The 25,635-nt window shown below is 52.5% G+C and overlaps 8 protein-coding genes across 8 annotated transcripts; 5 read left to right on the top strand and 3 right to left on the bottom strand.

Moving 5' to 3' along the window:
- Window positions 1-799: 799 nt before the first annotated feature.
- Window positions 800-1,498, top strand: D7B24_006486 (uncharacterized protein; the record flags this gene model as incomplete). The annotated part of the gene is made up of 1 exon (XM_028640616.1): window positions 800-1,498. The coding sequence occupies one exon, from the start codon at window positions 800-802 to the stop codon at window positions 1,496-1,498; it is 699 nt and encodes a 232-aa protein (XP_028495252.1).
- Window positions 1,499-3,781: 2,283 nt separating this feature from the next.
- D7B24_006485 (uncharacterized protein) lies at window positions 3,782-6,019 on the top strand (the record flags this gene model as incomplete). The annotated part of the gene is made up of 1 exon (XM_028640615.1): window positions 3,782-6,019. One exon carries the CDS (start codon window positions 3,782-3,784, stop codon window positions 6,017-6,019), a length of 2,238 nt encoding a protein of 745 aa, XP_028495251.1.
- Window positions 6,020-6,236: 217 nt separating this feature from the next.
- Window positions 6,237-7,721, top strand: D7B24_006484 (uncharacterized protein; the record flags this gene model as incomplete). The annotated part of the gene is made up of 2 exons (XM_028640614.1): window positions 6,237-6,486; window positions 6,577-7,721. The coding sequence occupies 2 exons, from the start codon at window positions 6,237-6,239 to the stop codon at window positions 7,719-7,721; spliced, it is 1,395 nt and encodes a 464-aa protein (XP_028495250.1).
- A 3,104-nt stretch (window positions 7,722-10,825) lies between these two features.
- On the bottom strand, window positions 10,826-11,700 carry D7B24_006483 (uncharacterized protein; the record flags this gene model as incomplete). Its single annotated transcript, XM_028640613.1, has 3 exons — window positions 10,826-11,127; window positions 11,179-11,368; window positions 11,419-11,700. 3 exons carry the CDS (start codon window positions 11,698-11,700, stop codon window positions 10,826-10,828), a joined length of 774 nt encoding a protein of 257 aa, XP_028495249.1.
- Window positions 11,701-13,211: 1,511 nt separating this feature from the next.
- On the top strand, window positions 13,212-14,516 carry D7B24_006482 (uncharacterized protein; the record flags this gene model as incomplete). The annotated part of the gene is made up of 1 exon (XM_028640612.1): window positions 13,212-14,516. One exon carries the CDS (start codon window positions 13,212-13,214, stop codon window positions 14,514-14,516), a length of 1,305 nt encoding a protein of 434 aa, XP_028495248.1.
- Window positions 14,517-14,664: 148 nt separating this feature from the next.
- Window positions 14,665-16,040, bottom strand: D7B24_006481 (uncharacterized protein; the record flags this gene model as incomplete). The annotated part of the gene is made up of 4 exons (XM_028640611.1): window positions 14,665-14,842; window positions 14,894-15,062; window positions 15,115-15,907; window positions 15,972-16,040. 4 exons carry the CDS (start codon window positions 16,038-16,040, stop codon window positions 14,665-14,667), a joined length of 1,209 nt encoding a protein of 402 aa, XP_028495247.1.
- Window positions 16,041-18,650: 2,610 nt separating this feature from the next.
- D7B24_006480 (uncharacterized protein) lies at window positions 18,651-19,628 on the top strand (the record flags this gene model as incomplete). The annotated part of the gene is made up of 1 exon (XM_028640610.1): window positions 18,651-19,628. The coding sequence occupies one exon, from the start codon at window positions 18,651-18,653 to the stop codon at window positions 19,626-19,628; it is 978 nt and encodes a 325-aa protein (XP_028495246.1).
- A 2,799-nt stretch (window positions 19,629-22,427) lies between these two features.
- On the bottom strand, window positions 22,428-24,272 carry D7B24_006479 (uncharacterized protein; the record flags this gene model as incomplete). Its single annotated transcript, XM_028640609.1, has 3 exons — window positions 22,428-23,299; window positions 23,355-23,509; window positions 23,566-24,272. 3 exons carry the CDS (start codon window positions 24,270-24,272, stop codon window positions 22,428-22,430), a joined length of 1,734 nt encoding a protein of 577 aa, XP_028495245.1.
- Between the last annotated feature and the right edge of the window lie 1,363 nt (window positions 24,273-25,635).

Below are 25,635 nucleotides of genomic sequence, written 5' to 3'. Positions count from 1 at the left end.
TAGTCTAGCGGCGGCCCCACTAGGCCCGAGAGAGTCCGACTTCTCAGTATACCCTATACTTAATACCCCGACAGTCCGAGTTAATAATATTCCCCGCCCTAATTACACCGATTATCCAAATTATCCAGGGTATCGGCCGCTAGGCATATTTCAGAAAGCAGATCCCGAATCTATATAAATAGAACAGGTAGGCTATTTATCTTCCACTACTTAACTATGAGCTGCATCGTACCTAGCTCAGTCTTCAATACAAATCACCCGCAACATGCGTTCATTCTTAATAAACTTAGCGAGGATCGCCTGCATTTTAGCTTCTATTGCTAGTGGTTCTAGCCAAAGAACCATAGAGAGACTTAGCCGCGGGATTATCGCTATACGCTCTAGCAATACGGATATGCTCATCTCGTGGCGTCTACTAGGCCTCGATCCAGACAACATCGCTTTCAATCTTTATCGAACCGCAATCGACAACAATCGGGTCAAACTTAACACCGCAGCACTACGTAGTGGGACAAATTTTATTAATCGCTCGGCAAACTTAACTCAAGAGAATACCTATACAGTTCGACCCGTAGTCGATAGACAAGAGGGGGCTGTTAGTGGTACTTTTACGCTATCGGCAGACAACGCTATTAAGCCTGTCGTCCGAATTCCCATTAGCAAGGGCGGCCCAATCAAATTTGTCTGGGTCGGCGATCTGGATAGCGATAGAGAATATAATTACGTTCTCGATCGACAAACCTCGCCTCAACTTCTTAAGGCGTACGCAAGCAATGGGACCTTCCTATGGCAAGTCAATATGGGTCCCAACAGCGAAAGTCAGGATAACATATCTCCGGGCTCTTCAGCAAACAATCTGGGCCATTGGGACAGTGTCACAGTTTATGATTTCGACAGCGATGGCCGAGCCGAGGTGGCCGTCCGAATCGCCAATGGAGTCACCTTTGGCGACGGGCAGCGTTTCACACACGCAAACGATGACGAGCAGTTCATCGCCATTCTAGATGGACGCACTGGCGCGCTTCGCGCGCGAGCTCAGATCCCTACCGATTACATCTCCGACGGTCCCTTGGCTGCGAGATTTGGAGTCGGCTACCTCGATGGCCGGCAGCCCTCTCTCGTTGCCTATATGAAGAATCGCAAAGAAGACGGGGACTTCAACCTCCTGATGTCTGCGTGGAGTTTCAGTGGCACTGCTCTCAAGATACAATGGAAGTGGCGTCGAGAGGGTCAAGATGCTCCCGACGGCCATAACACCCGGATCATCGACGTTGATGGCGATGGTCAAGATGAAGTGCACGAAATCGGGTTCACCCTCAACGGCGATGGCCAGCTCCGCTACTCTTTGGGCCCACAAGGCATTGTCCATGGCGATCGATTCCACATTGCTAAGATGGACCCCCAACGCACCGGCCTGCAAGGGTATGGTATTCAACAGAATAACCCAAACGGACTTCTTGAGTACTATTACGACGCCACTCAGGGAAAGATCATTTAGAAGCACTCATTGCCTGAGGGAATCGCCGACGTTGGTCGCGGCTTAGTAGGAGACATCGATCCAACAAGTCCGGGAATGGAGGTCTGGTCTTTTTCTGGTGTTTACAATGGCCCGAGCAACCAGCTTCTTGAACAAAACACTACCCTCGCTCCATGGCCTCATCTGGGTCTCTACTGGGATGGCGATATCTTGATGGAGCTTTACAACGATGGGAAAATTGAGAAATGGGACTGGGAGTCTCCTTCGACAAGTAACAGTGTCCCGCGGCTTGTGACTACGAGGAATTTCGGCGCTGGGAGCAATACAGGACGCAATCCTGCTTTTCACGGCGACATCCTCGGCGACTGGCGAGAGGAGGTCATCTTGGTAAGCCCAGAAAATGACGAACTCATCATCTTTACGACGGATCGTCCATCTGATATTCGACTCTATACCCTCGCGCACAACCCAGCGTATAGAAACTCGTTGACCCTCAAGGGGTATGTTCAAAGCCATCATCTTGACTACTTCATCGGGCAAAACATGAGCAAGCCTCCTCGACCGAACATTCGATATGCGGGCACTTCACAGTGCACAGGTCGGCAACTGACAAAATCTGTGATATAGCTGCCTTCTTGCTATTCTATCTACATGATGTCAGCAGCCAGGTGGCTTAGGAGTGCCTGGGTGGTTAGGACTAGGCTATCGCCCGACTTTCCGAGGAATTCTATATAGGTTTATTCATTCTTCAAAAATGCACATACTTTTCGCGAAGCTGAATCTTCCGTAAGATAGTGAGACTTTGTTTCGGGATAATGGAGCAACTGAAGATTTAGATAAGCGTCATAAGAGACGTACAACAGACTTTCCCAGGAGCTATAGAGAACGCATCTGACATGTGATTTCCACAAGGTCGTATACCAGTCCATAACCTTGAAACTTAGAAAAGCTCGACTCTTTTGAGAGCTCGGGGAAGACATTCTAGATGCCTGCTAGCAACTAGTCTCGAAATTAATACGTTATACTATGAGGCTTTTGGTTTAATCCCAATTCAAGCTGAGTTTGTACTTAACTGACTGGCTTAGTCGATATTGAGTCCCATACGAGATGGTCCAACAAAATAGTTAAAACCTCAATAATACCTTAATAGTGAAAGTATCATATCTGAATGAATACTATTCTGCACTGATCGGCCACATATTGATGGAGCTGGATGCTTCGCAACGATTGTAAGGTTATATTTGGATTGGAGCCAGAAGTCTCCAATTCTCTTATGATCTGTCTTGTTAGATTATCTTGACTGATACTAAAGCAAAAAGCAAAACGCAATTATGTTCGAAACTTCTGTACCCTTTATATTACCAACACTTCCATTCCATTTTAAACTAGGGCTGCAGCCCAACCTTTGATGTGCCGCTGCCCATTAACCACCTAGACTAAGTGATAGTAGTACAAAAGCCAACGTAGTAGTAACAAGTTAGTTACTAGATTAGAACCAAAGATAATCAATGGATCCTCACTTGGCGTATTGTCGAGGCTACTCAGAGTGGTAATGCTGCGAGTATTGCCTTTTGAGATGACTCAAACATTCTAGCTATGAGTTTCACCAGCGAATGGTGGGCTATAGCGGCCTCTAGGTGCGAATACTAGACTAGGCCACTGCGAGCGACAGCCAGACCGACACGGGTCCCGGGCCGCGAGTTTATCGTGCATTATCTCTCTTAAGATATATCCGCTCAAGAGAAAGAACCTCCCATCTTATAAAACTAATGAAATAGATAGCATGCATAGTAAACCAAGCATACACGAAGTCGAGTTAAAACTGATGTATATCAAGTCTTGGCCGCTTTTCAACGAGCTGTGAAAGGTCCGAAGCGGCAGAAAGAGTCAGAAAAGCAACCTACCGATAGAATGCATCGATAAAACCAAGGATAGCCATTAATCAGCGGCTTTCTATAAGATAGGTCACACTTCTGAGAAGGAAGCTAACGTTAGTAAACCGATCATATATTTACTAAACGGGCTTCCACAGGGTCTGAACCCTGCACTTTATACGATATGAATTGCGTCTTATGGAATTTAATGCCGAATCGGGTTCCCAGACAAGGGTTACTCAGTAGGCAGGCCTCTAGTACGGGAAATCTATTGACCCCTATTTATAAACCTCGTATCCCTAGCTTAGTTACGTCACGAGGCCCCATAGATCGTCCCAAAGAGCCGTGGCGGGTTTATTTAAAATGGTTGCAGCCGGCACTCAATTGAGAAGTATGCCATGCGACACCGCATGTATCGCATATATCGCCGATGATGCTTTCGCACCTTGTATTCGTTCTACTAGCAACCATTCGGCTGGCCGTCGGTTCCAAGCCCGGCTTTGTCCAACCATCCCATGGCTACATCGTTGAGTACAAGGATGGCATCACAAAGCGCGACAGCATCTTCTCTCACCATGCCAACGTCAAGATCGTACGCGATTTCCACAGCGACATTTTCTATGGCGCGAACATCGAAGCCGACAAACGTACTATTGAGGAGCTCCTGGCTCTGCCCGACGTAGCCCGTATTTGGCCTAACCGCGTTTACGAACCAATGAGGGTCATTATGCGAGATTCGACAGACAATTCAACCAACCTGCCACCTGGTGCTGGACTCGATCCCGACTTCTACGACGTGCACAATTCAACGGGCGTATGGGCTCTGCATCAACAAGGTATCAAGGGCAAAGGCGTCAAGATTGCTGTTGTGGATACGGGTGTCGACTACACTCACCCCGACCTGGGCGGCGGGTTCGGGCCGGGGTTCAGGGTTGCTGGTGGATATGACTTTGCAGGGGATGGTAATTGGCCCAAAGGCCCTAGGGAGCCTGACGAAGACCCAATGGGCCTGCAAGACCATGGCACGCACGTTGCCGGCATTGTTGCTGGCAAGGGTGAAAAATGGAGCGGCGTCGCACCGGAAGCCACTATTTACGCATACAAAACGTACGCGCGGGACGGCACCGACGAGGCCATCAACATTGACGCTTTTCTCGCGGCGTACGAGTCCGGCGTTGATATTATCACAGCGAGTATTGGTCTTGGCGGCGGATGGTCTGATGGTGCTTGGGAGGAGGTCGCGACGCGCCTTGCAGCCAAGGGCGTTGTCATCACAGTGTCTGTTGGCAATGGTGGCGACGGTGGACCTTTCCGTGCCTTGTCTCCTTCTGGTGCCAAGGGCGTCCTTGCTGTTTCCAACGTTGATACATTCTGGAACCGCGATGCAAACATTGTCACACCCGAGTCTACGACTTCTTGGGGACCCCTCTTCGACCTCCAGCTGAAACCCGACGTCGGCGCCCCGGGAACGAACATCTACAGCACAGTGTTCAACCACGGCTGGGCTGTGTACAGTGGTACTTCCATGGCGACGCCCTACCTTGCAGGAGTTGCAGCACTCTATATCGGCCACTTTGGCGGTCGTGGTACGCAGCACGGAGCTGAATTTGCCAAGTTTATGCACAACCGCCTCGTCTCTAACGTTCGCAAGGTCAACCAGTGGAGCTGGAGCGATCCAACGGCTACTATCGCACAAGTTGGGAGCGGATTGATCAACGCCACGAGTCTTTTCGCTTCGAAAACGGACTTGGTGTACGAGCCCATGGCCCTGAACGACACTCGATTCTTCTCTCGCTATCATAAGGTCACGGTTATCAACAACAGCGACAAGCCCGTGGAGTATCAATTCACCAAAGAAGACTCGATTGGTGTGAATACTCTGGGCAACGGTGACTACGACACGATCGTCAAGGAGTTTGGCTACCTACAGTGGAATGCGTATTCCATCAATGCCACTCTACCCAAAACATTCACCCTCAAGCCTGGCAAGAGTAAAGAGGTTACCGTCACCTTCCAGAATCCTGACATGTCAGACTGGTACAAGCCAGTCCTGCCCCTTTACAGTGGCAACATCATTATCACGGGGTCCAACAGCGATCGTTTAGCGGTGCCGTTCCTCGGCGTAGGCGCTGACCTGAAGCGCACCTTTAAGAAGATGTTCCTGACTGAGCCACAAATGCGGTCGCTCGATCCGCCTGTCGTGCAGGGCCTTAATGGTTCCGTTCCGACCTTCTCTTTCAACCTCACCGCCCAGGATTTCCCCATCATCGATGCCGGTATCGGTTGGGCCACACGTCAATTACGGTACGACATCTTCGCGAAGGGTTGGGAGAAGCGATCGTGGTACTGGCCTCTCGTGCCTGGTAAAAATGGATACGTGGGTTCAGGGACTTGGTGGGTAGGCTCCGGACAGGTGCCCAAGTGGTTCGACACGTTGGGTTGGAACCCAGACGAAACGAATGACTATCCCCAAGTCAACACTGGTCGAGCTGCAGGCATGCCGGGATACGACAAGCGCGAGTACTGGTGGTTCGGCAAGCTTGCAAACGGCACCAAGATTGCCGATGGTGAGTATGTATTGAGGTTCGCAGCCTTGGTGCCCTTTGGCCGACCGGAGGCAGCGGACAATTGGGATGCCTGGACCTTGCCGTTCAGAGTCAAAGGATAGTACACATCGTAGAATTTTCGAGACATAGTAAGATCCGATAATACTTGTAATCCAAACTTGCCCCGCCGCACCAGGACGCGTATGACCTGCTGGGGAACGCGTCGGGGCCATACAGTGTATCCACAGTACTTACTACCCACGCACACGCGGTCTCCCCGCTCAAAAACCCCTCGACCAGTATTACATCACAAGGTGTAGGTGAGGCACTGCATATTCGATGACCGGCATGGACCATCTCGAGGGGCACTCGCGCACCGATCCTCTTCGCATCGGCGTCGCATCAACGCGTGAAATTCTTGCCGAGAGACCGGGTCTCGTCGTTTTTTCGGGCGGCAGCGCGGCAAACAGTCTGGTTGATGTGTTTGAACACGTGCGCCATCTCAATGACTTTACGCTTAGCTACGTAATCCCCATCTCGGACAACGGCGGCAGCTCAAGCGAAATCATCCGAGTATTTGGCGGGCCAGGTGAGTCTTCAATCAGGTATCATGCAAGGTTAGCTAATTGCATCTTAGGTATCGGCGATGTCAGATCGCGACTGGTTCGTCTCATACCAGACGACAGTCCAGAGAAGACAGCCATCAAGGGCCTTTTCAATCATCGCCTGGCAAAGGACTATCGGGAAGCTCGCGAGGGCTGGAGCTCCATCCTGGAAGGCTCACATGCTCTATGGCGTGGCGTTTCTACGCCGAAGAAGGAGCTCGTCAGGTCATTGCTAAATCACTTCAACCTTGAAGTCATCAAGCGGACGCGACCGACCAGCAAATTCGACTTTTCTGGTGCAAGCATTGGCAACCTGTTCCTGACGGGGGCCAGGCTTTTCACTGGTAGTTTTGAGGCCGCCATCTATCTTCTAAGTTCTGTCTGTGCGGTTCCTGATCACATTTCCGTGTTGCCGGCGCTTAATACAAACTTCGCAAACCACATCGCTGCTGGCCTCGGTGACGGCACTGTCGTTATTGGTCAAAACGATATCTCGCACCCGAGCGCGCCATCCAATGCCGTGCCGCTACCAGGAACATTGGCCATGTGGACGGAGCATGCGGATGCCGTCGAGGATGCCAATCTCCCCGGCTCCCACCCGGCGCTGAGAAGGCCTGCGATCGAGTTTTCCAAGCAGGGCGAGGAAGAACTGCCGGCGCGAATTGAGAAGATCTGGTATATCAACCCGTACGGCCAGGAAATACGTCTGCCAGCGAACCCGCGGGTACTAGACTCAATTGCCGGTTGCAAAGCAGTTATTTACAGTATTGGATCTCTTTTCACTTCGATTATCCCTAGCCTCATCCTCAGCGGAGTTGGGGACCACATTGCGGATCCGTCCATACGTACAAAAGTGCTCATACTCAACGGCTGCATCGATCGGGAGACTGGCCCGTCAACTGAGCCTTACACGGCATTGGATATCATCGGAGCGGTTGCTGCCGCATGTGCAGGCTCTCGAGGACACTGTCGGCCTGAGGAGATGGAATACTCTACTTATGTCACCCACCTGATTTATGTCGAGAGCTCGTTATCTCCTTCCGTCGACAAGACTAGGCTCAACGAGCTCGGAATCGACGTACTGCGCGTTTATGGCATGAAGACGGATCAATATGGAGGCCGGTACGACCCCAAGGCTTTGATGCAAACACTTGAAGCGATCATAGGGCGAGCCGACAAACGACTGGACAGGAGCCGGCGAAACACGTTGGATGCATGAACAATTGAGTTAGTCGGACATTCATCTGGTTCCCTATACACTCGGACGTTAGCTAGTGAACACTAGTCACGGGCCTACATCTTAACGTAGTGATAGAAAGGCTCCTCATATCACCTATCTTATATCACTTGGCGCGATGTCTGATTTCGCGTCACAGGAGCTATCCGAGGAGGCACATGCGGAGGCCAGGACAGGGGTTAGCGTAGGGGGCTCAAGACCATAGCAGAATCTTTCTGGGCTGTGACGTACAGAGGGCCATAATTCAGATGTATTCTTTACCTTTACTAAACAATGTGCTGCAGTCATCACTCGCGGAAGACTCCTTCACTCTGCTCTGCCCCTCGCTCTGACAGGTGAAAAGTGAAAGTGTCAGCTTATTCGACGAGGAACTGAGAAAATCAAGGCGTCCAGACCGATGCCTTTTCCAAGATATTGACTCCTCAATATGTCAGCTCCGCGGCCCACCTTGTAGGACTCGCTGTGAATTATTCATCTCATCAGGTAGTCTGGACCAAGTCTGGCTAATAATAACGACATGAAGCCGCCTACCAGTCAACGAGGGTTCAGATGACACCTGCTCGAATCAAGTGCACACCAGCTGCGAGTCACGCTAGGCATCCTGTCACCATCTCGCTCGACTAGCTGAATCGCGGATGGCTTGGTGTTCCTTAGCCTACCGCACAGATCCCGTAACTACGTCCGTGACGACTCAGCAACTCCACAAGATCGACATCCTTCAGTTCGGGGATAAGCAGTTTTGATCCTACTGTTTTCGCTACAGAGCAGATCCTTTCTAGCTTGGCCGTTCGCTCGACTAGCCAAGCCATGATACTCGCTACAGCTCAAGTAGCCATGCGCCCGCAGATCTAGCGTGCTCAAACGGAGCGCGACGCGAGCTTCGACACCACACAGACCTCTCGATGTGCATGATCAATTGGTCTGACCCAGTAATTCATGGGCTTGAAAACATTGGATGAAAACGTGTGAAGCGCGGATGTAGCCTGCTCATGATTCACGACCGGCGGCACGCCCCGCTGGATATGATGTTTGATTTGCATGCTTGGGTCATACGGAACTGTCCTTTAATATAACTGATGGGGGTGCGTTTTCATTTTTTGTGCATGCTTCTTCGAGCTTTCGGGTCTCAGCCATCATGCCCTCAACACTAACCTCGTCATACTAAGGTTCCACAGGTCTGTTGAAGGATCATGACACGCCCAAACTCGGTATTATTCATGCTGCTGGCAGTTGTGGCCGTCGTAAGCTCGGCGCAGCAAGATCTATTCAAATACATGAATGAGATACCGGATTGCGCAGTAAGTTACCTCTTTTGCAGGTTTTGATCTTTGGGGGCGTCCCGTTACTAATATGTCTTCAATGGTCATCTGAAGATGACATGTATTCTCCAGGAGGTCCCTCGATCAACCTGCAACATTGTCACGAATTCGACATGTCTTTGCACTGATGAGAACTTGCGGAAAGCTACACAAGTATGCGTCAGGAGCAGCTGCGAGTCCATGTTAGATGCTCTAAGTACGCTCCCTTATCGCTAGCGCGGTCTTTTATTGTTCGGTATCAAATTCTGATCTCATCTTCCGCCAACAGAAGCATCAAAGGTGGAAGCAGAAGCATGTCAACGTCCACATCGTGACCGGCGATCGTCACTACTGTCATCTATACCAGTTCAGGTTCTTACTGTCCTCGTAATAGCTCTGCGAATGGTCTCGCGTTGGAGTATGTCGCACTCATTCGAGCCTGATGATTGGATCATGACTGCTTGTCTCGTACGCTGCCCGACAACATCCAGATTCAATAACGAAAGAGTCTTGCTCACGAACAGCCGCAGATACTATACGTCCCATTCTGCGTGATTGGAACATACGGTACGTTTCTTTCCTGGCGGATTCAGGCTTGTTTCGCGACGAAACTGACCTCATTTTAGTTGGCCGCCTCGCGTTTGGCAGAGACGTCTGGACAGTCGAGCCTGATGACCTGACCTACGCCCTGAAGCTCTTCTATATTGCTCAAACATTGTACATGCTGTGCCTCGCATTGCCAAAAATCGCCATTTTGACATTCTTTCTTCGCATCTTTCCCAGTCAAGGGTTTCGCAGAGTCACGTACCTTGTCATTGGTCTGATTGGTCTTTCTACTACCATCACAACCTTTCTGCAGATCTTCCAGTGCACACCGATACGGTTCAACTGGGAGGGGTGGAAGGGCCAGTTTGGTCAACATCACTGCATGAATTTGAATGCTCTAGCATTTGCATGTGCTGGTCTGAGCATTCTACAGGACCTCGTTGTTCTCGTGTTACCGCTGCCCCAGTTGCTGCGCCTCAAGGTGTCGCGGCGGACAAAGGCTGGAGTCATCTTCATGTTCAGTCTAGGCATCTTCATCCTTATCACATCTTGTGTCAGACTACGATACATCATCGTTTTCGCAAGATCATCAAATCCGACTTGGGATTATGTCGACGCCCTCATTTGGTCAGGAACGGAGATATCCGTTTCGATGATCGTCGTTAGTCTGCCAGCAATCCGATTACTTTTGTCAAAGATCGTACCTGGCATGTTCAACACCATAGCATCACGGACTGGGTGGTCATTCAAGACTACTAGACAGACCGATGGGCAAGATCTTTCAAGCCAATGCACCTCACGCAGGAACGCTCTGCAGCTTGAGGCTGCCGAGAGTGAGCACCCTGAAAATGGTTTGGAGAAGTGTCAAAGCCAAGGAAGCCACAAGCCGCTCAGACCGCTTTCCAATATTTTACGTCCTGAATTCCATGATTTCAAAGCTACATCAGGGCCCGACTTTGGGGAAAGTCAAGAGGCTCTGGAGCTTGGCGAAAGGATCAAGTAATCTAGAGGTCAACCACGGGCCCTTTTCAGAATACATCAGCCGAACAACCAATATGGAATCATATTTTACGAATATCAATGGAACAATCACAATTCAGCAATAACATGAGTTTCATCAAAGCTATATGCATGTCTGGAACGGTTGATGGAGATTTGCCATGACGGATTTCTGGTCCCTAACGGCGTCTAGTTCAAGCTAACTAGATCGACTTCAGTCCAAATATTTCTGTACATATACTATTATGGGCCTGAAAGATGCGCAAGAATAGCTTCCATCAGCGCCTGGCCGCTCAGTGCTTCTCCAGTGGCAGGTGTTGCAGGTGTGGCCGTGCCAGCCGGCGGAGCGGGTACCGCTGGCGGAGCTGCGACTGCGGCGGGATCCGGGATGAAGAAGGCGAATTCTCCGTTGATGTTGGCCACGGTGACAGTCAGTTCGTTTTCTTCTCGCTCGAACTCCAGCTCGCCGACGGCAGGTCCAATGACAAAGGCGTTTGTTTCGGTGCACAAGCGAGCAGCCTGGCCTTTGCTAATGTCCAGAGTATCTGGTGTCTGTTAGTTGCGCTGAGCCGTCGGCAAATGAAGATTTAACTGACTGTTGGCGTTCAGAATGTAATCTACTTTCTGAAGCGTAAGACCGTCTGTGCCTTCAGCGAGGGAGATGATCCAAGAAACAGGTTCAACAGCAATAAACCCAACGGGCGGCGCAGCTGGGCTTTTATTCTCAGCGACTGTCAAGGTGCGCCCCACAGGGCCTTGTAATTCGACCTCGAAGACACCGTTGACCTTTGAGAAGTCAGGATGGAGACGTGGAAGCAACAGAGCATTCAACTTACACCAGGAGGATACAGTGTGTCAGTCTTGATGTCGTTGCCTCCAACTGCGATGGGTGTGTCGAACTGAGCTTGCTGCTCGACCTCGTTCGCTTTATTCTCCCCTCCGGCTTCGCCATCGGCCACGGGCTCACTAGCACCTGTTTCAGCTCCAGCACCAGTCTCGCCTGCATCGGCGGCTCGTCCGCCTCGAGAGACAAGAGCGCTGCCGCGATCATTCGAGGTAGGCAACGCGACGACAGCTGAGAGCTGAGCAGCAACGAGAGTAATCCAAGAAAGCTTCATATTGAAGGATGAGAACAAGAAGTATAAGACTGCAAAAATTGAGTAACCGATAGCTAGAAGTGAGAACAGGGGCGGTCCAGCCGAAAGAACGTGATAGAAGTCAGAACAAGCTCACTAAGAGAAGGTGAAGCCGATGATGTGAAAGGAAAATATGATACGGGAGCCGATTGCCAGCCGATCTTTATACATTGCACCACCAAGCTGTCTGGCGTCAATTGACACTCGGGTAAAACTTCCTGGCCGCAATGAAACCTTCCTTGCCCCCGTTAGTGAAGATGCAGTTGAGCATCGTGAGAGCAGATCGTGGCCCCACCCCCGCACAGGGTTTCAGACGACAGCCAGCGATGTGGTATATATAGACCTCAAACAGCCAAGACAATTGGACGATGCCTCCTGCGGAGAATGTGCGCCAAACTAGTCGTCTCTTCTCAAAAGATGGCAGTTTTTTTCGTCGTCCGAAGGAGCCGCACCAGTTTCACAGTGCTGACAGGCAGGCCGACTTGGCGTTATGTTGGGATGCCAAGGCGCGAACGTGCCATGAAGCCCGCCACTGTTTGAACATGCATGCGATGTATGGTCAACGCAGGACTGTTCCGCGAGCTCAAAATATCATGTGCAGATACAAGCGATGGCGGTTTGGTCGGAGCGAAGCGTTCTGTGTATTGTAATAACCATGGTTGCCCCCGACGACGCATGCGATTTCACTCCTTGGACAGCAAACTCCGGGTTGGGCAAGACGAAGTAAAGAATTACGGGCGCCATCAAGTGAGCTAGATACCTGTCGTATAGATCCCACACGCTCTCCAATGGAAAGACAGGCGTTCAGATCATATCTTACCGGTAGGCGTTAATCGTCAAGTAAGCTCACTCATGCGGCCATTGTCAAGTGGTTCATGGCATTGCATCAGCCGTGAGAGGCTACAGTGATGAGACGTCGGATTAAGGTGTGGACCAGAGACCTCTTCGACTTGTTGTGCTTGATGTCGGGTGACACGCTGTGCTCACCAGAACACAGCATCTCAAGAACGCATGTGCCGGCTGGGTCACAGGCGAGATTTGGGGTGCGGGCACACCCACAATTCGCCGGCGATCTCCCCAAGCCCCCCATGGAGATGCCACGAAGTGTGTGGGGAAGGGCATTTCGGCCGCTGGCCGATATAGACTGGGGATCACGAGCGAAGGCCGACTGACTGCCTTCAAAAGGGCACGACGGACGACCCCGTGGCAAAATCGCCGAGACAGAAGACAGAATGTGGTGCGTCGAGGTGGCAGCGAGGTCTACCAACTTAACGACAAAGTTGCATCGCCGTCTGTGTTGGGTTTGGCACTCGAGACAGAGAGCCACGGACCTCAAATGCTCACAACATGGCGGCCTCGTCACGATGGACAGAATGTGGCAGCTTGTCTACATTGCGAAAGACTAGCCGGCGAACGGCTGCTATAAAGTGAGAACAAGAAGACGTTCCCAAAATATGTGACTCGCACAGCAGCTTATCCTCATGACCATCATCATGCAATTTCTTACCTTTCTCTTTGCTCTGACGGCCTCAGCCGCTGCAGTTACTCTGAACGACTTCACCAGGGCCTGGCCGGGCGGTGTTGACAACGTCATCGTGACAGAGGCCAACACGCTGAACGGCACGGTCAACAGTGAGATTAGACCTGCCAGAGCGCCTCTACCCGGAAGTCTACCGCTTAGTCTCGTCAACAACTTTGCTGGGGGATTATTGAACGCCTACATCTCGGGACTCGACTCGAATGGCGCGGTAGTATTTTTAGCTGCGGACGGCAGTTTGGTCTATCCAACCTCTGGCGGCTCCAGTGTCCCGGTGCCGATTGACGCCGACATCGCCATTCCGCTGCCTCCAAGGGGGCAGACATTGCGCATAACACTGCCAATCGCTCTGAGCTCGGGTCGCGTGTATTTCTCGGCTGGGAAGCTGGATTTCTTTATGGTGTTCACTGGTTCTGGCGACGGACTGGTGCAGCCTTCGATCAACAACCTGCAAGATCCCAGTGCTGGGCTCAATTGGGGGTTCGTGGAGCTGACGCTGACCCCGGAAGGCGTCATCTGGGCCAATATTAGTTTCGTCGACTTTGTCGGCCTCGTGTTTGGAATGCGACTAGTGGACCGCGACGGCCGCCTGCAGGAGGTTCTCGGCTTGCCAGCGGGTGCTGTGGACAGCATTTGCAATGAACTGCGTGTCCAAGGGGATATCGACGGGCGACCTTGGGCAGCGCACTGCATCAAGGGACCCACGGGTGGTCCATTGCGCGTTGTCTCGCCGAACAACTACGCCACGATAAATCCAGGAGCCTTCGCCGACTACTGGACAGTCTATGCTGATGAGGTGTGGCGGCGGTACGCAAATCGGCCTCTTTACATCAACACGCAAAACGAGAACGGCGTAGTGGAGTGTCGCGTCACGGGCGACACTCTATCGTGCGACGGCGACAACCGTGGCTACGCGAGACCCGAAGCTGTCGACATTTGGGGCTGCAATAGCGGGCCATTTGGCATCCGACAGGGTGATAATGCCGTTCACTACGCCGTGGTCCCACGGCTCTGCGCTGCCTTTGTCCGGACGACACTGCTGCTTGTTGGAGGCGACCTGCAGCCGGGAGTCGAGGCACGCGACTATTATACCCAGGATCCAACTTCCCACTACAGCCGCATCGTACATGAGCAGGAGGTGGATGGAAGGGGCTATGCATTCCCATATGATGACGTGAACCCTGATGGTGCTGAGGATGCTGCAGGTCTGGTCGCGTCGGGCAACTTTGATGTGCTGAACTTCTTCATCGGGGGCGTCTAGATGACCCCTCATGCGAGTGGTGCTCGTAGAGCTAGTAGATGTATCAAGTTGAAATCAATCATCCGGGCCGTGGCCGGGTCTCTATTTCGTCTCTCTAAGACGCGTCTATGTTCTATGTGTATCGCCTGTGAAGGCCGTCTCGCAAAGTCTAGTTCTTGACCCAGCGCATGTTGCCCTTGATATCAGGGTCGTTCTCGACGTAGTGCAGAGTGCCGAAGACGGACCACAGCTGGCCAAGGAAGCTGCGGTCGTCCCGGATGTACAGGTCACCGAGCAGAGGCTTCATGGCCTCAGTAGCCTCATCAGCCTTGTAGAAGGGGATGCGGCTGCGACAGTTAGCGACAGAATGACCTAGGCAAGCCCGTCGTGCAACTTACGGGAAAAGGTGGTGCACAACGTGCTTCTCAATGATGCCGTGGAAGAGGTGCTTGCCAATGAAACCAAACTCGCGGTCGACGGTGGCAAGGGCGCCCTTGACGAACGTCCAGCCCTCCTCGTTGAAGTGGGGGACATCAGGGTGGTTGTGGTGGAGATAGGTGATGGCAACTAAACGCATGTTAGCAGGAGCCTCACAACAGCGAAGGTAGGCGAAACTAACCCAGCCAGTGGTGGACCCAGAAGTAGGGAACGGCATAAAGGAAGAGAACAGTCGAGAGATCCAGGGCCTGAGTGGCGTAGTAGAGCGCGGTGAACATCAGGGCCAGGCCGACGTCGGTGATGGCGACGTAAAGGACCTCGCTGGAGCGGAAGACGGCGCTGGTCGGCTCAAAGTGGCTGACATGGAAATACTTGCCGAGACCAGACGGCTCGCTCTGCTTGCTACCCTTGCCAGCGGTAACGTTGAAGAACAGGTATGCCTGCCAACCGAAGAGCTGGTGGAAGATGAGGGGCACAAGCTGGGCAAGGGGGGTGTCCTCGAAGAGCTCGTGAAGGTTAAGGTTGGCGAGGAACGAGGGCAGGCGCGAAACGGGGGCCTTGGTAGCGGGAACGAAGGCCATGTCCTTGTTCATGTGGCCGGTGAAGCGGTGGTGACGGTGGTGCGAGAACTTCCAGGAGAAGTAGGGCACCAGGAGGAAGGAGTGGAGGACCCAGCCAACGCAGTCGTTGAGCCTGGTGTGCTTGGAAAAGGCACCGTGTCCGCACTCATGTCCGAGAATCCAGACGCCGGTACAGACGAGGCCCTGCACAAAGCCATAGGCCATCCAAGCGGCGAAGCGCAGGTACGCATTAGGAATCGTAGGGATGAAGGTCAGGGCGGCCCAGACGAGACCGGTGACCATGGAAAGGTCGCGGAAGACATAGTAAAAGGACGTCCATAGCGACGGCTCGAAACAATGGGCGGGAATGGTGTTTCGGATGGTTTGAATATCGGGGAAGACAGGCGCGGATTTCTAGCGAGAGGGCCAAAGGTCAGCCATTGAAAGTGCAACGAGGGCTTTAAATGCTCGAACTTACCTGCGGCTGGAGGACCACGGTCGCGGTGGCCGTGGTCGTGGAGGTGCGCTGGCGGGTGACGGTCGCCATTGTGGTGGTGGTGAAAGCTGTTAGTGGGTGAACAGCAGAGAGATGTGTCAAGACGAAGAAATGTGAAGAAAAGGGGAGGAAATGAAGGAGCTCAAAGTTTCCAGCGGCGGCGCAAAGAAAAAGGCTTTTTGCAAGACCCTGACTCCCTGAGGAGGCAACCCGTGCATGTGCTTGTACCTCGCCTACGAATGTGCCTGCCAGTGCCCGTCGTACCTCTGCCGTACCTCGCAAGGTTTCTTGCCTGTCTGAGAAGAGCCGGCGAAAGCTGCCCTGTGGGGATCGACGTCTCGTCTCTGTTGTCGAGGGCGGTCAAGGGATAAGGGCACCAAGCAAAGGGCCAAGCTCCTCCAGCGACCCATGCAGACCCATGGGAGCAGGAGTGCCCCTTGTGGATCGATCTGAGCAAGGGCCCGTCGAATGCTTAAGGCGAAAAGGGGAAGCGTTCTTCGTTCTGACTCGGAGGAGGCATGATGCGATTTTCCTAAGGTAAGATACCAGTTGCACAAGCCGGGGTCTCAAGCATTGGGTTTCGCTGCCACGATCTGGCGCCTCGATCTAGCTGTCATCGACGAACACCATTCGCACGCTGCTGTTCGCTCACGGGCAAGGGAACGCAAAATTGGGTGTGTGCGAGACCGAGACCGATGCGTTTGTGCCTGTAGCAGACAACAACACAACAGGAAAGGGCAGGCATGCGAACTTGTTGAGGTGAGAGGAGCCGAGGTGGATGACCCGCAGGCGATCCCACGTCCCAAGCCGAAGCAGTTTGTCGCTTAACCCCCCGCGCTAGCCATTACAGGACTAGACACGCCTGGACCTAGACTTTCGAGGCGAGATTTTCAGGGGTCCTGACCTAAAAGCGGAGCCTCCCATGATAAGGGTCTACTGGGCCCGGTGGGTTTTTCCACCAGGGGCGGGTCCCAACCCCAACAATTTTGGCTCTTTCTCTTCTCTGTTTCTCCTCCTTCTCTCCCTTCTTTTCCTCATGGCCTCCCCTTGTTCTCTTGCTTTTGCACAGGGCAGCGACTCAGACCCTCAGGCCCTCCGACGCTGTGAATTCGGCCAGTCGCCATTGGTTGGATACTTTTCCTCCGGCAGCTCGTTGAAACGGACGGGGTCGTGTTCCAAAAATCTGGGTCCTCATCACATGCCACCAGGTCCGTCGCCTCGCAAGAGACATGAAAGGGCCTAATGCGATGCGAACCTCTAGTGCACCGCCGGTTGTCGGCACCACACGCCGGACCAGTCAGGTGATTTCGGCTGCCGCTTCTGTGCATGTACATGCACGAAGACATTGCATCAAGTAGGGCGGTGAGTCGACGGATGAGCAAATCATCCAGTAAGCATGGAAGAGGCATGATCGCCCCCGTCTAGGTGTGTCTAGGTGTGGCTTCCATTTGGCCGGGTTGCCAAGCTTGCTTGTTCCAACAGAGTTGGCTGTCATGTCTAATCACAGCAGACGAGTCTAACTATTAGTCGCGCTCACAGAACATCAGTGCATAGTCTTTAAGCAACCCAGGCCAACCGGTTCATTCCGGGCTCCTGATTCATCTTAATGTATGTCGCGCATTACCAACAGGTGATCGCCAGTTGTTTGCCTACTTTCAGCGTATGTTTGGCTGTTTGATTGCATTATATGAATCCTTGTCTGAGCCACCTCCAGTTCCCCTTCACATGTCAGCGGAGAAAACCCACCCAGTCGAAACTTCAAGGCTGCTTCAGGAGTACAAAGCTGCAACAGCCGTCCAGCTGTCGCCCCCAGGTCACGATTAATCGCCTCGCTCTGACTTCTGTTTTCTAGGCGTCAGGCTGACAAAGTGTTGTCTCTCTATTTGCGCCTTTGTTCAGAGGGCGCTCACAATAGACAGAAATGAAAGCTGGAGTCCGAGGCTTGCAAGGTTGTTTCTTGCAGGTGGGGTCTCAGTCTAGCGACATGTTCATGTTTAAGCTTCGTCTTGATCTCACATATTTACAATGTCGGCGTAAGGGACGTTCGACATGTTTTTGGGTGGTTTTGTCTCCTTGTGTTGTCGGGAGCCGGAGTAACTCGCCGTCACAAGGCATGCGCGCCATGAAGAAAGCTGCTATCGTGACTCTTGGTGGCAGCTCGATGCAAACAATAAGAGTGATCGATGATAAGACCGTAATCAATCGATCAATTGTACCAACCAATGTTGCTTCATGGCAGAGCTTAGAAGAGTAAAAAATGGCCAGCTCCGCCCATGGAGATTACTTGAGCGCAAAAGCGGATTTGCTCAATTTCTTCTTGGGCCATATAACTTGGAGGGTCAATGTATGCACGAGCCTGTCGCGTCGGAAAATAGCTGATTCTTTCAGAGTTCCAGTGGATCGTATACTCACCATCAGAATGACAGGAAAACTGAAAACAGATCCTCGTCAGTGTGAGCAACTTTTCTTCATTGCTGTTGGGTGGGGATTCTAGCAGGCTGACGATGGGCCCCCCACTGGCCCCAGCCGCAAATTTGAGCCTCCGCCTCGAGCAGCCTCCGACAAGCCGAAAGGTTATTTCCACCTCTCAGCCCCGCCGTCCATCAACCAACACCCCGCGAGCTTCATCCGACGAACGTCAGCATTGTCGAGATTGGCATCATGTCACCCCACATACTCTTGTACTTCATCCCAGGAAATCCTGGCTATGTCGACTACTACACGGACTACTTGCACGACCTCAAATCAAGGGCCGCTTTCGCCGAGGGCCACATCCACGTCCATGGGCGCGATCTTGCTGGTTTCCGTGATGACAGCCACAGACCATTCACACGCGACAGCCCACCATATGATCTTGAGGTTCAGATAGAAACCATCTTCAGACACGTGGCGTCCCTCCGCCGGACGAACACGTCTCGTGATACTCCCGGAACAGTGGGCCAGCCATATGACCTTGTCGTCATCGCTGGACACTCCGTCGGTGCATACATTGCTCTTGAGATTTTCCATCGCCATCAAAAGGACCCTTCAGCTGCACCGCACCTCAATCTCCATGCTGGTATCCTACTTTTTCCAACCGTCACGCACATTGCGCAGTCGCCGAGCGGCCGTCGGCTGGCCCTCCTCGCATCGTACCCGGCCGTGGGCGGCATTGCTCACATTGTCGCGAAGGCCATCCTCTTCTTCTGGCCCGCTTGGGTGCTACAACTCTTCGTATCGTTCATCCTTGGACAGTCACCAGCCGCGACGAAAACCACTGTCGACTTCCTCAAGAGTCGCGATGGCGTTTGGCAGGCGCTTCATATGGGCCAAGATGAGATGCGCGTCATCGCCGAAGACAAATGGGATGATGCGTTATGGGATCTTCCAGCGGCAAACCGGTCTTCAAACCCAAGCCCCCGCTTCTTCTTCTTTTTCGGCGAAAATGACCATTGGGTATCGAACCGGTTCAGAGATCACTTCATCGCATCCCGTACCAAGCACGTTGACAACGGATGGGCGCATGTCGAGATTGACCGAACCGGTCTTCCCCACGCTTTCTGTACGACGCAAAAGAACAGTCGAGCAGTTGCTGCAAAGACTGCAGGCTGGCTGCGTGAAATATGGGATGCGGCGAATAATTCAAGCAAGTTGGAGTAAGTTTGCGAATTCTTATTTCAAGATCTACAATACACAAAAGTGCAATGTGTTAGCTTCAATACAAAACACGCCCCTTCTCACGTCAAAGTCAGGTGGAAAGTGAGGTCGACCAAGAATCAACCGATTTGGGAACAGTCTCAGATACATCATCGTACAAGCTGATATGGCCTTTCCCGTTCATCGCGTACAGCTCTTTCGGTTCTGCAGCTTGGTTCCTAGTTTACCGGCTCATATCTGTCCTTACTACTTGGTCACTAATGATCATAAGTAAGGGCTGGGGTATGATCCAATCCATCGAAGTGAAAGAGGCATACACCGCCATGAGCTGCGCACCGCGCCGAACGCATTCTTTCGTCGAGTATGGGTGCTTGCACCGACCTGGCATTTCATGATGTTTCTTACCCGAAACTTTCGAAGATTTTCAGCATTTCAGGCTGCAGGCCTTTTGCTTCTGCAATGTGATCTTCTGTGGCATGGACTAGCTGCTGCTGAGTGTTCTTTGGCAGTGCTGGCACGTGTTATATGGCCACAGCAAAACAGCACAGATGCGAACCTCAGTCATTGTGGCAGATGCCATAATACTCAAACGCGCAAACAGGTACGAGTCCGATGCGATCTGAGTCAATGCCACGCCACGATCCATCGTCCAGAGGAACGATGCCGCGCTCTTGAAGTCCTCAATGCTCCGGGAGGGTTCCTCCAGGCAATGAGGCTCAACGCCGCTTTCGCCGTACTGTGCAGCGTTGTACCAGGGCGTGGAAACCAGTCACCGCGAGACATCCAGTAATTATACCAGAAGCTTCCTCCTTGATGCCTGTGCTAGGATTATCGACTATTTTGATGGCTCCTTTGCGATTGGGTGCGGAAGAATCGGTCGAAATGAGATTTTCAACTACACCTATGCCACGACCAGGGAATTTGACCTGGCGGCAGGTCAATGCGATGAACGATAAAAGGCGTGCTTCGGTGTGGCCGCCGTAGAATCAGCTACTGACCAATGTAGGCAAATGACGCCTAAGAGATGTCGGCGGGCGCCAAAGGTGGTTTATATAGCTCATAGATAGTGTCAGTCGCCATGAATGGACTTCAAGTAAGGTATGACGTAAATTACTCAACGGAAGTAGAGATACTCCTGTAGTCCACTCCAATATCAGCATTTGTAGAGCTTTTGATGTCTAAATCCAGGGCTCACCACGGCTTCCATCATGGGGTCAGGCCTCATATTCTCCCCTGACTGTGCACTCCCTATATCACCGTCGCTAGCAGTGAGTGCCCGATGAGCACTACAAGGATATGCGTCAGAGGCGTATCTCGGGCCAGCACGTGCCCACGAGCTATCGAGCGACAGGTCCATTCCCAGGTTGGTGGTTGCGCACTGGACATGTGCTTTGAAACCTTTTACAAGCGAAGCATTCACAACCCAATTTTGCAGCAGCTAGACAAATGTTTATGTGATGACACGCAATCTAAACCACCGAGTGTAATACGGAACAAAAGTTTGGACCGAGATGCTAGCGACCTCGACTCATGTAGACTCTTACACTCATTACAGGAAATATCCGACTACGACGTATAGCTCAGGGTACGACTCCTCGGCTAGACTACCACGAGGTTTGTACTCGACATTATTTACTGATTTTAAACGGGTATACATAAGGTTAGCTAGACTCTTCTTTATTCTACTTTTTATCTGGTGATAGTGCTTTTAGGACTCCGTCTTGGCAATACGCTCGACGGTTAACCCTTATAATATGCCACAACTTCACTGTCGATATTGTAGTCTAAAGAGTTGAGATGGGCAAATTACTGGGACAAATAGTAGAGAAAGTTCGCATTGCCTCCTCCAGCCGGGCCGGTATGAGGTGTGACGGATAGACTTCTCGTACTGTCGTCGCCAACCATGTAAGCCACAATATCCACTACAGAGTGAATCAGAAGCTGGGAGAGCCAAAACATACAACACCGGGGATTCGCTGGTGGTCACCCACCCAACTACTAGTCCGGCCCTTATTGGTTTATCGCTGGGAGAGCGGACGGGATCCCGAGTTCTCCAGTAGGTATGGTCGTATGTGGTGGAATGCATAGAGGCTGCAGAATATGTTCCCAAATGCCACAGCAGTGGCAAGTATATCAGGGAAGGCTAGAGGGGTTTCAGAGACCATGCATTCGAAAACGCCATTGATATGGTCGATTGGGACTTCACGTGTCCTCGGAAGAATCTTGATAGACGACGTGACTGGGACAAAGTTCAGGAGGCCAGTCGCCTTTCGTGTCATGACATAAACAACAAATCCCAGTGGACAGCTTCTCACTTCAGCTTAGATGCTGCTCACTCATACTCGAATTGACAATTTTATATATTAGACAAACTGTTCAAAGGTTGTGTTCATGGGCAGCGTTGCGTATAGTCTCGAGACATTCATTGTGCCACATAAGGCAGCCTGATGGGCCTTACAGAACAGGCTGATCTGCACACGTATTCGCCAACCAGCGCGACGCGACAGACTCTGATCCATTCTACGCATGTATGTTTCGTTGGTATGGCAAGCCTTTCACGTCAGACCGATGTGTGAAAGTGTGCCACAGTCCAACACGCTTTTTATACCTTTTCGCTTTGTGACACCAAGCAACATCAATGGTGAACATTAAGTAATGAAGGTCATTCAACAAGGTTCATTATATCGTACCATAATTCCTTAAGTCGGAAGCCGTCACAACTATCCAACAAGAAACTCATATACAAAACAGGGGTATCCAACACGCCCACTATTTAGGTCGAGGGATCTTTCGCCTGTACATTTAGAGAATCCAGGCGATGAAGGTCTTGTAGAACCAGCTGCCACCGCGCTTATTACCCTCGAGCTCGCGGCGCGCAGCCTTCTGAGCGAGGAACTCCTCCTCCTCGCGGTCCACAATGTCCTTGCCAGTGAAGAAATCCGCCTCGTGGGGCTTGACTCCCTTGCTCTTGGTGACGATCTTGTGACCGGCAATCATGATAAGGTACAGGGGAATACCCAGGTAAGCAGTGATGAAGGTCTTGTACTTCTCCTTGCCGAAGCCACCCCCGACGAAGACGTCAAAGTTCTTGGTCAAGGCGATAAGGATGCACATGAACAGCGCACCATAAGAGCCCCAGATGCCGAAAGGTGCCCTGTAGGGCATGACATCGTCCGTGAGGTTCTGGGCCTTGCGAGCGCGGCTGAACCAGATATGCGTGACGAGCAATGAGATCCAGGATAGGATACCAAAGATGGTGGTGAGGTTGACGAAGTAACCGAAAACGAGCTTCGAGTCATCGGCAACGTTGAGGAACGCCAGAAGCGCGAACAGGGAGGAGAAACCCAGAGCGTAGATGGGAACTCCACGCTTGTCAGTCTTCTTGAAGATGGCGGGAGCTGATCCGTCGGAAGCAAGGCCGTAAAGCGTACGGGAGGCGATGTACAGATCCGAGTTGGAGGCGGAGAAGACGAAGACGCAAATGCATGCATTGATAATGTGGGGGACAACCTTGACACCGGCAACCTCGGCCGCGACAACAAAAGGCGAAGCGGCGGCACCCGTGGCTGCCTTGTTGGCAAAGGCAAGCCTCGGCGAGTCGTAGGGAACATTCATGCCAACGAGGAGAACTGAAAGGCAGTAGAAGAAGAGGATACGGTAGAATGTCAGACGGACTGGATTCAGATCAGTATGTGCATGTGTAGGAGGCAGAAGGTTTCAAACGCTTACTGGCACGGGGGATCGTCTTGCGGGGGTTCTGAGCCTCAGCAACGGTGACACCAACAAGCTCGGTACCGAGGTAGGCGAAGGTAGCCGTGACCATGGTCGACCACAGGCCGAGGAACTTGCCGGCATCGCCGTCCTTGATGTAGGGCTTGAAGGCTCTTAGCGAGGATTAGCTGTGATCGTTCAAATCAAAGGCGCACAATTGAACACCTACCCAGGTTCTTTCCAGTACCGGAAACCCTTGCGGTCTTTGTCTGGGCCACCACCAAGGGCGAGGATCAACGAGAAAAGAATGATGCCGACAATGGTGATGACCTTGAAGGAAGACAGCCAGAACTCAAATTCTCCAAAGAACTTGATGCCGAAGTAGTTGATACAAATGATGGCGACAAGGAAGATGGCGATGAACACACCCGGGTTGATGTCTTCACGCGGAACCCAGTACTGAATAACGAGGGCGACGGCAGTCAGTTGGTTGGGCGTAACGATGATGTATTTGAACCAATACGTCCAGCCGAGCGCAAAGCCGAGAGCAGGGTCGCAGTACCGAGAAGCGTAGCCGCTGAAGCCAGCGGACAGAGGGAGCCAGGTGGCCATCTCGCCAAGGGCGGCCATGACGAGGTATACGACGAAACCAACAATGGTGTACGAGATGAAGATAGAGCCGGGACCGGCCTGGGCCAGAGCCTTACCGGTGCCGATAATGAGACCAGTACCGATGGCACCACCGATGGCGATCATAGTAATGTGACGAGCCTTGAGTCCCTTGTGGAGCTGCGTCTCGGGGTTGGTCTCGAGGCCGCGGATGTGGAGGTCCTCCTTGGGTCCGGAGTACTGGCCGACCAGAGCAGGTTCGTCTGTCTTCTCGACATCGTACTGGCCGTACTCGCGCGACGTCGCGCGTGTGACGTGAGGGTCCATGCTTGCACGCTCTGGACAGGAGGTCTTGACAGCAGTGGAGTGAAGTGCAGCCGAATAAAGCAAGGAAGGATCGGGCTAAGAAAATAGCTGGGACGACAGGCCAGGTCAGACAGACAGGCGACGAGTGGGAGGGCCCGACTTTAAATGATGGATGTCTCGCGAGCACGAGGGGCAGACCGAGAAGGGACCCAGGTCCGGGCACGATAACGTCGAGTAAGACATCAAAGGGGTGTGCGCAACCGCCCCAAGTTGACGACCCACCAGATAAGGCTAATGCAAGACAAGGGCGGATGGGAGCAGCGTCAGTGGCACAGGAAAGAGACTTTTGGCACCTTCCCCGCGTGGTAGGAAGCACGGTTGACAAGCTGGGGTCGGTGTTGCGTAATGGGGAAGGTGGTGCGACGATGATGACCTCGCTGGTGCAGTGTTCAGTAACGATTTGGTAACGAGATTTGGGGTAGCGGCCAGCGGCGTCCTCGCGGCGTCAAGGGCGCGCTCGATGATGGGGATCCTGGGCGAAAAGATCTGCGTCGCTGCTCTTTCGCGGTTGGGAGCCCAGTACCTACCTAGGTACATGTACTGCACTGCCCTGAGATCTTCACTGGATGGAGCTCGATCTGTGTTGGTGCTCGCCGCCAGGTCAGACACTGACCAACTGGCACGAACGCCCGCAGAGAAGAAGCCGGCTGCCAGGCTTCCAGAAGGAAGCTTGGCAGGCAATAGCCTGCCACTCCTTATCACGAGGTGGAGGAACAGAGGGATAAATTGACAAGACGAGGTGGGGCCCGACCTGACAAGCCGAAGTCAACCGGACGCATTTCGCCCTCGCCATAGGATGAGGGGAGATGCCCTGGATGCTAGCTCTTTCTGTTGTTGGGCAGATCAAACTGGCAAGGGTGGGTAAACAAAAACCTGCGTGCTCGAATCGCATGAAGTGGGGGGGACATCGGTGCTGCCATCATTCACAGTACACATGATTGGGCTGAGGCCGAACAGGGTGTGGTCGTGGCGGCCGCCGTCTCGTGCAAGACCCGGTCCTCCCGTCAGCCATCGCGCTCAATGAGGTGAGGGGCTGGACGCCCCGTCCTGTAAAAGCCGAGAGACAGACACCCTGGTCGAGACGAATAGCCGAGTGGCCAAGAGGGCCAAGAGAGCCAAGCAGGGCAGAGATGGCCAAGGTCGATGGCCAAGATGAGTGGAAAGCTTGACCGAAAAGCTTCGCCCACACGACCCTTCTTGGCCTGCCTCTTCGCCCTGCCTGGTCTGCCTGTGGCTTGAAGTAGCACCTTGATGCAGGCCGAATAATTATTTCTTCTTCTTTCAGCTGGTCTGCCTTTCGTGGGGAATCCCGGGTAAGAAAACG

This window comes from Verticillium nonalfalfae (assembly GCF_003724135.2).
Source record: "Verticillium nonalfalfae strain VnAa140/NRRL 66861 chromosome Unknown scaffold_46, whole genome shotgun sequence".
NCBI lineage: Eukaryota > Fungi > Ascomycota > Sordariomycetes > Glomerellales > Plectosphaerellaceae > Verticillium > Verticillium nonalfalfae.
The sequence above is the reverse complement of the archived record's forward strand: the minus strand, read 5'-3'. Positions and strand labels throughout refer to the sequence as shown.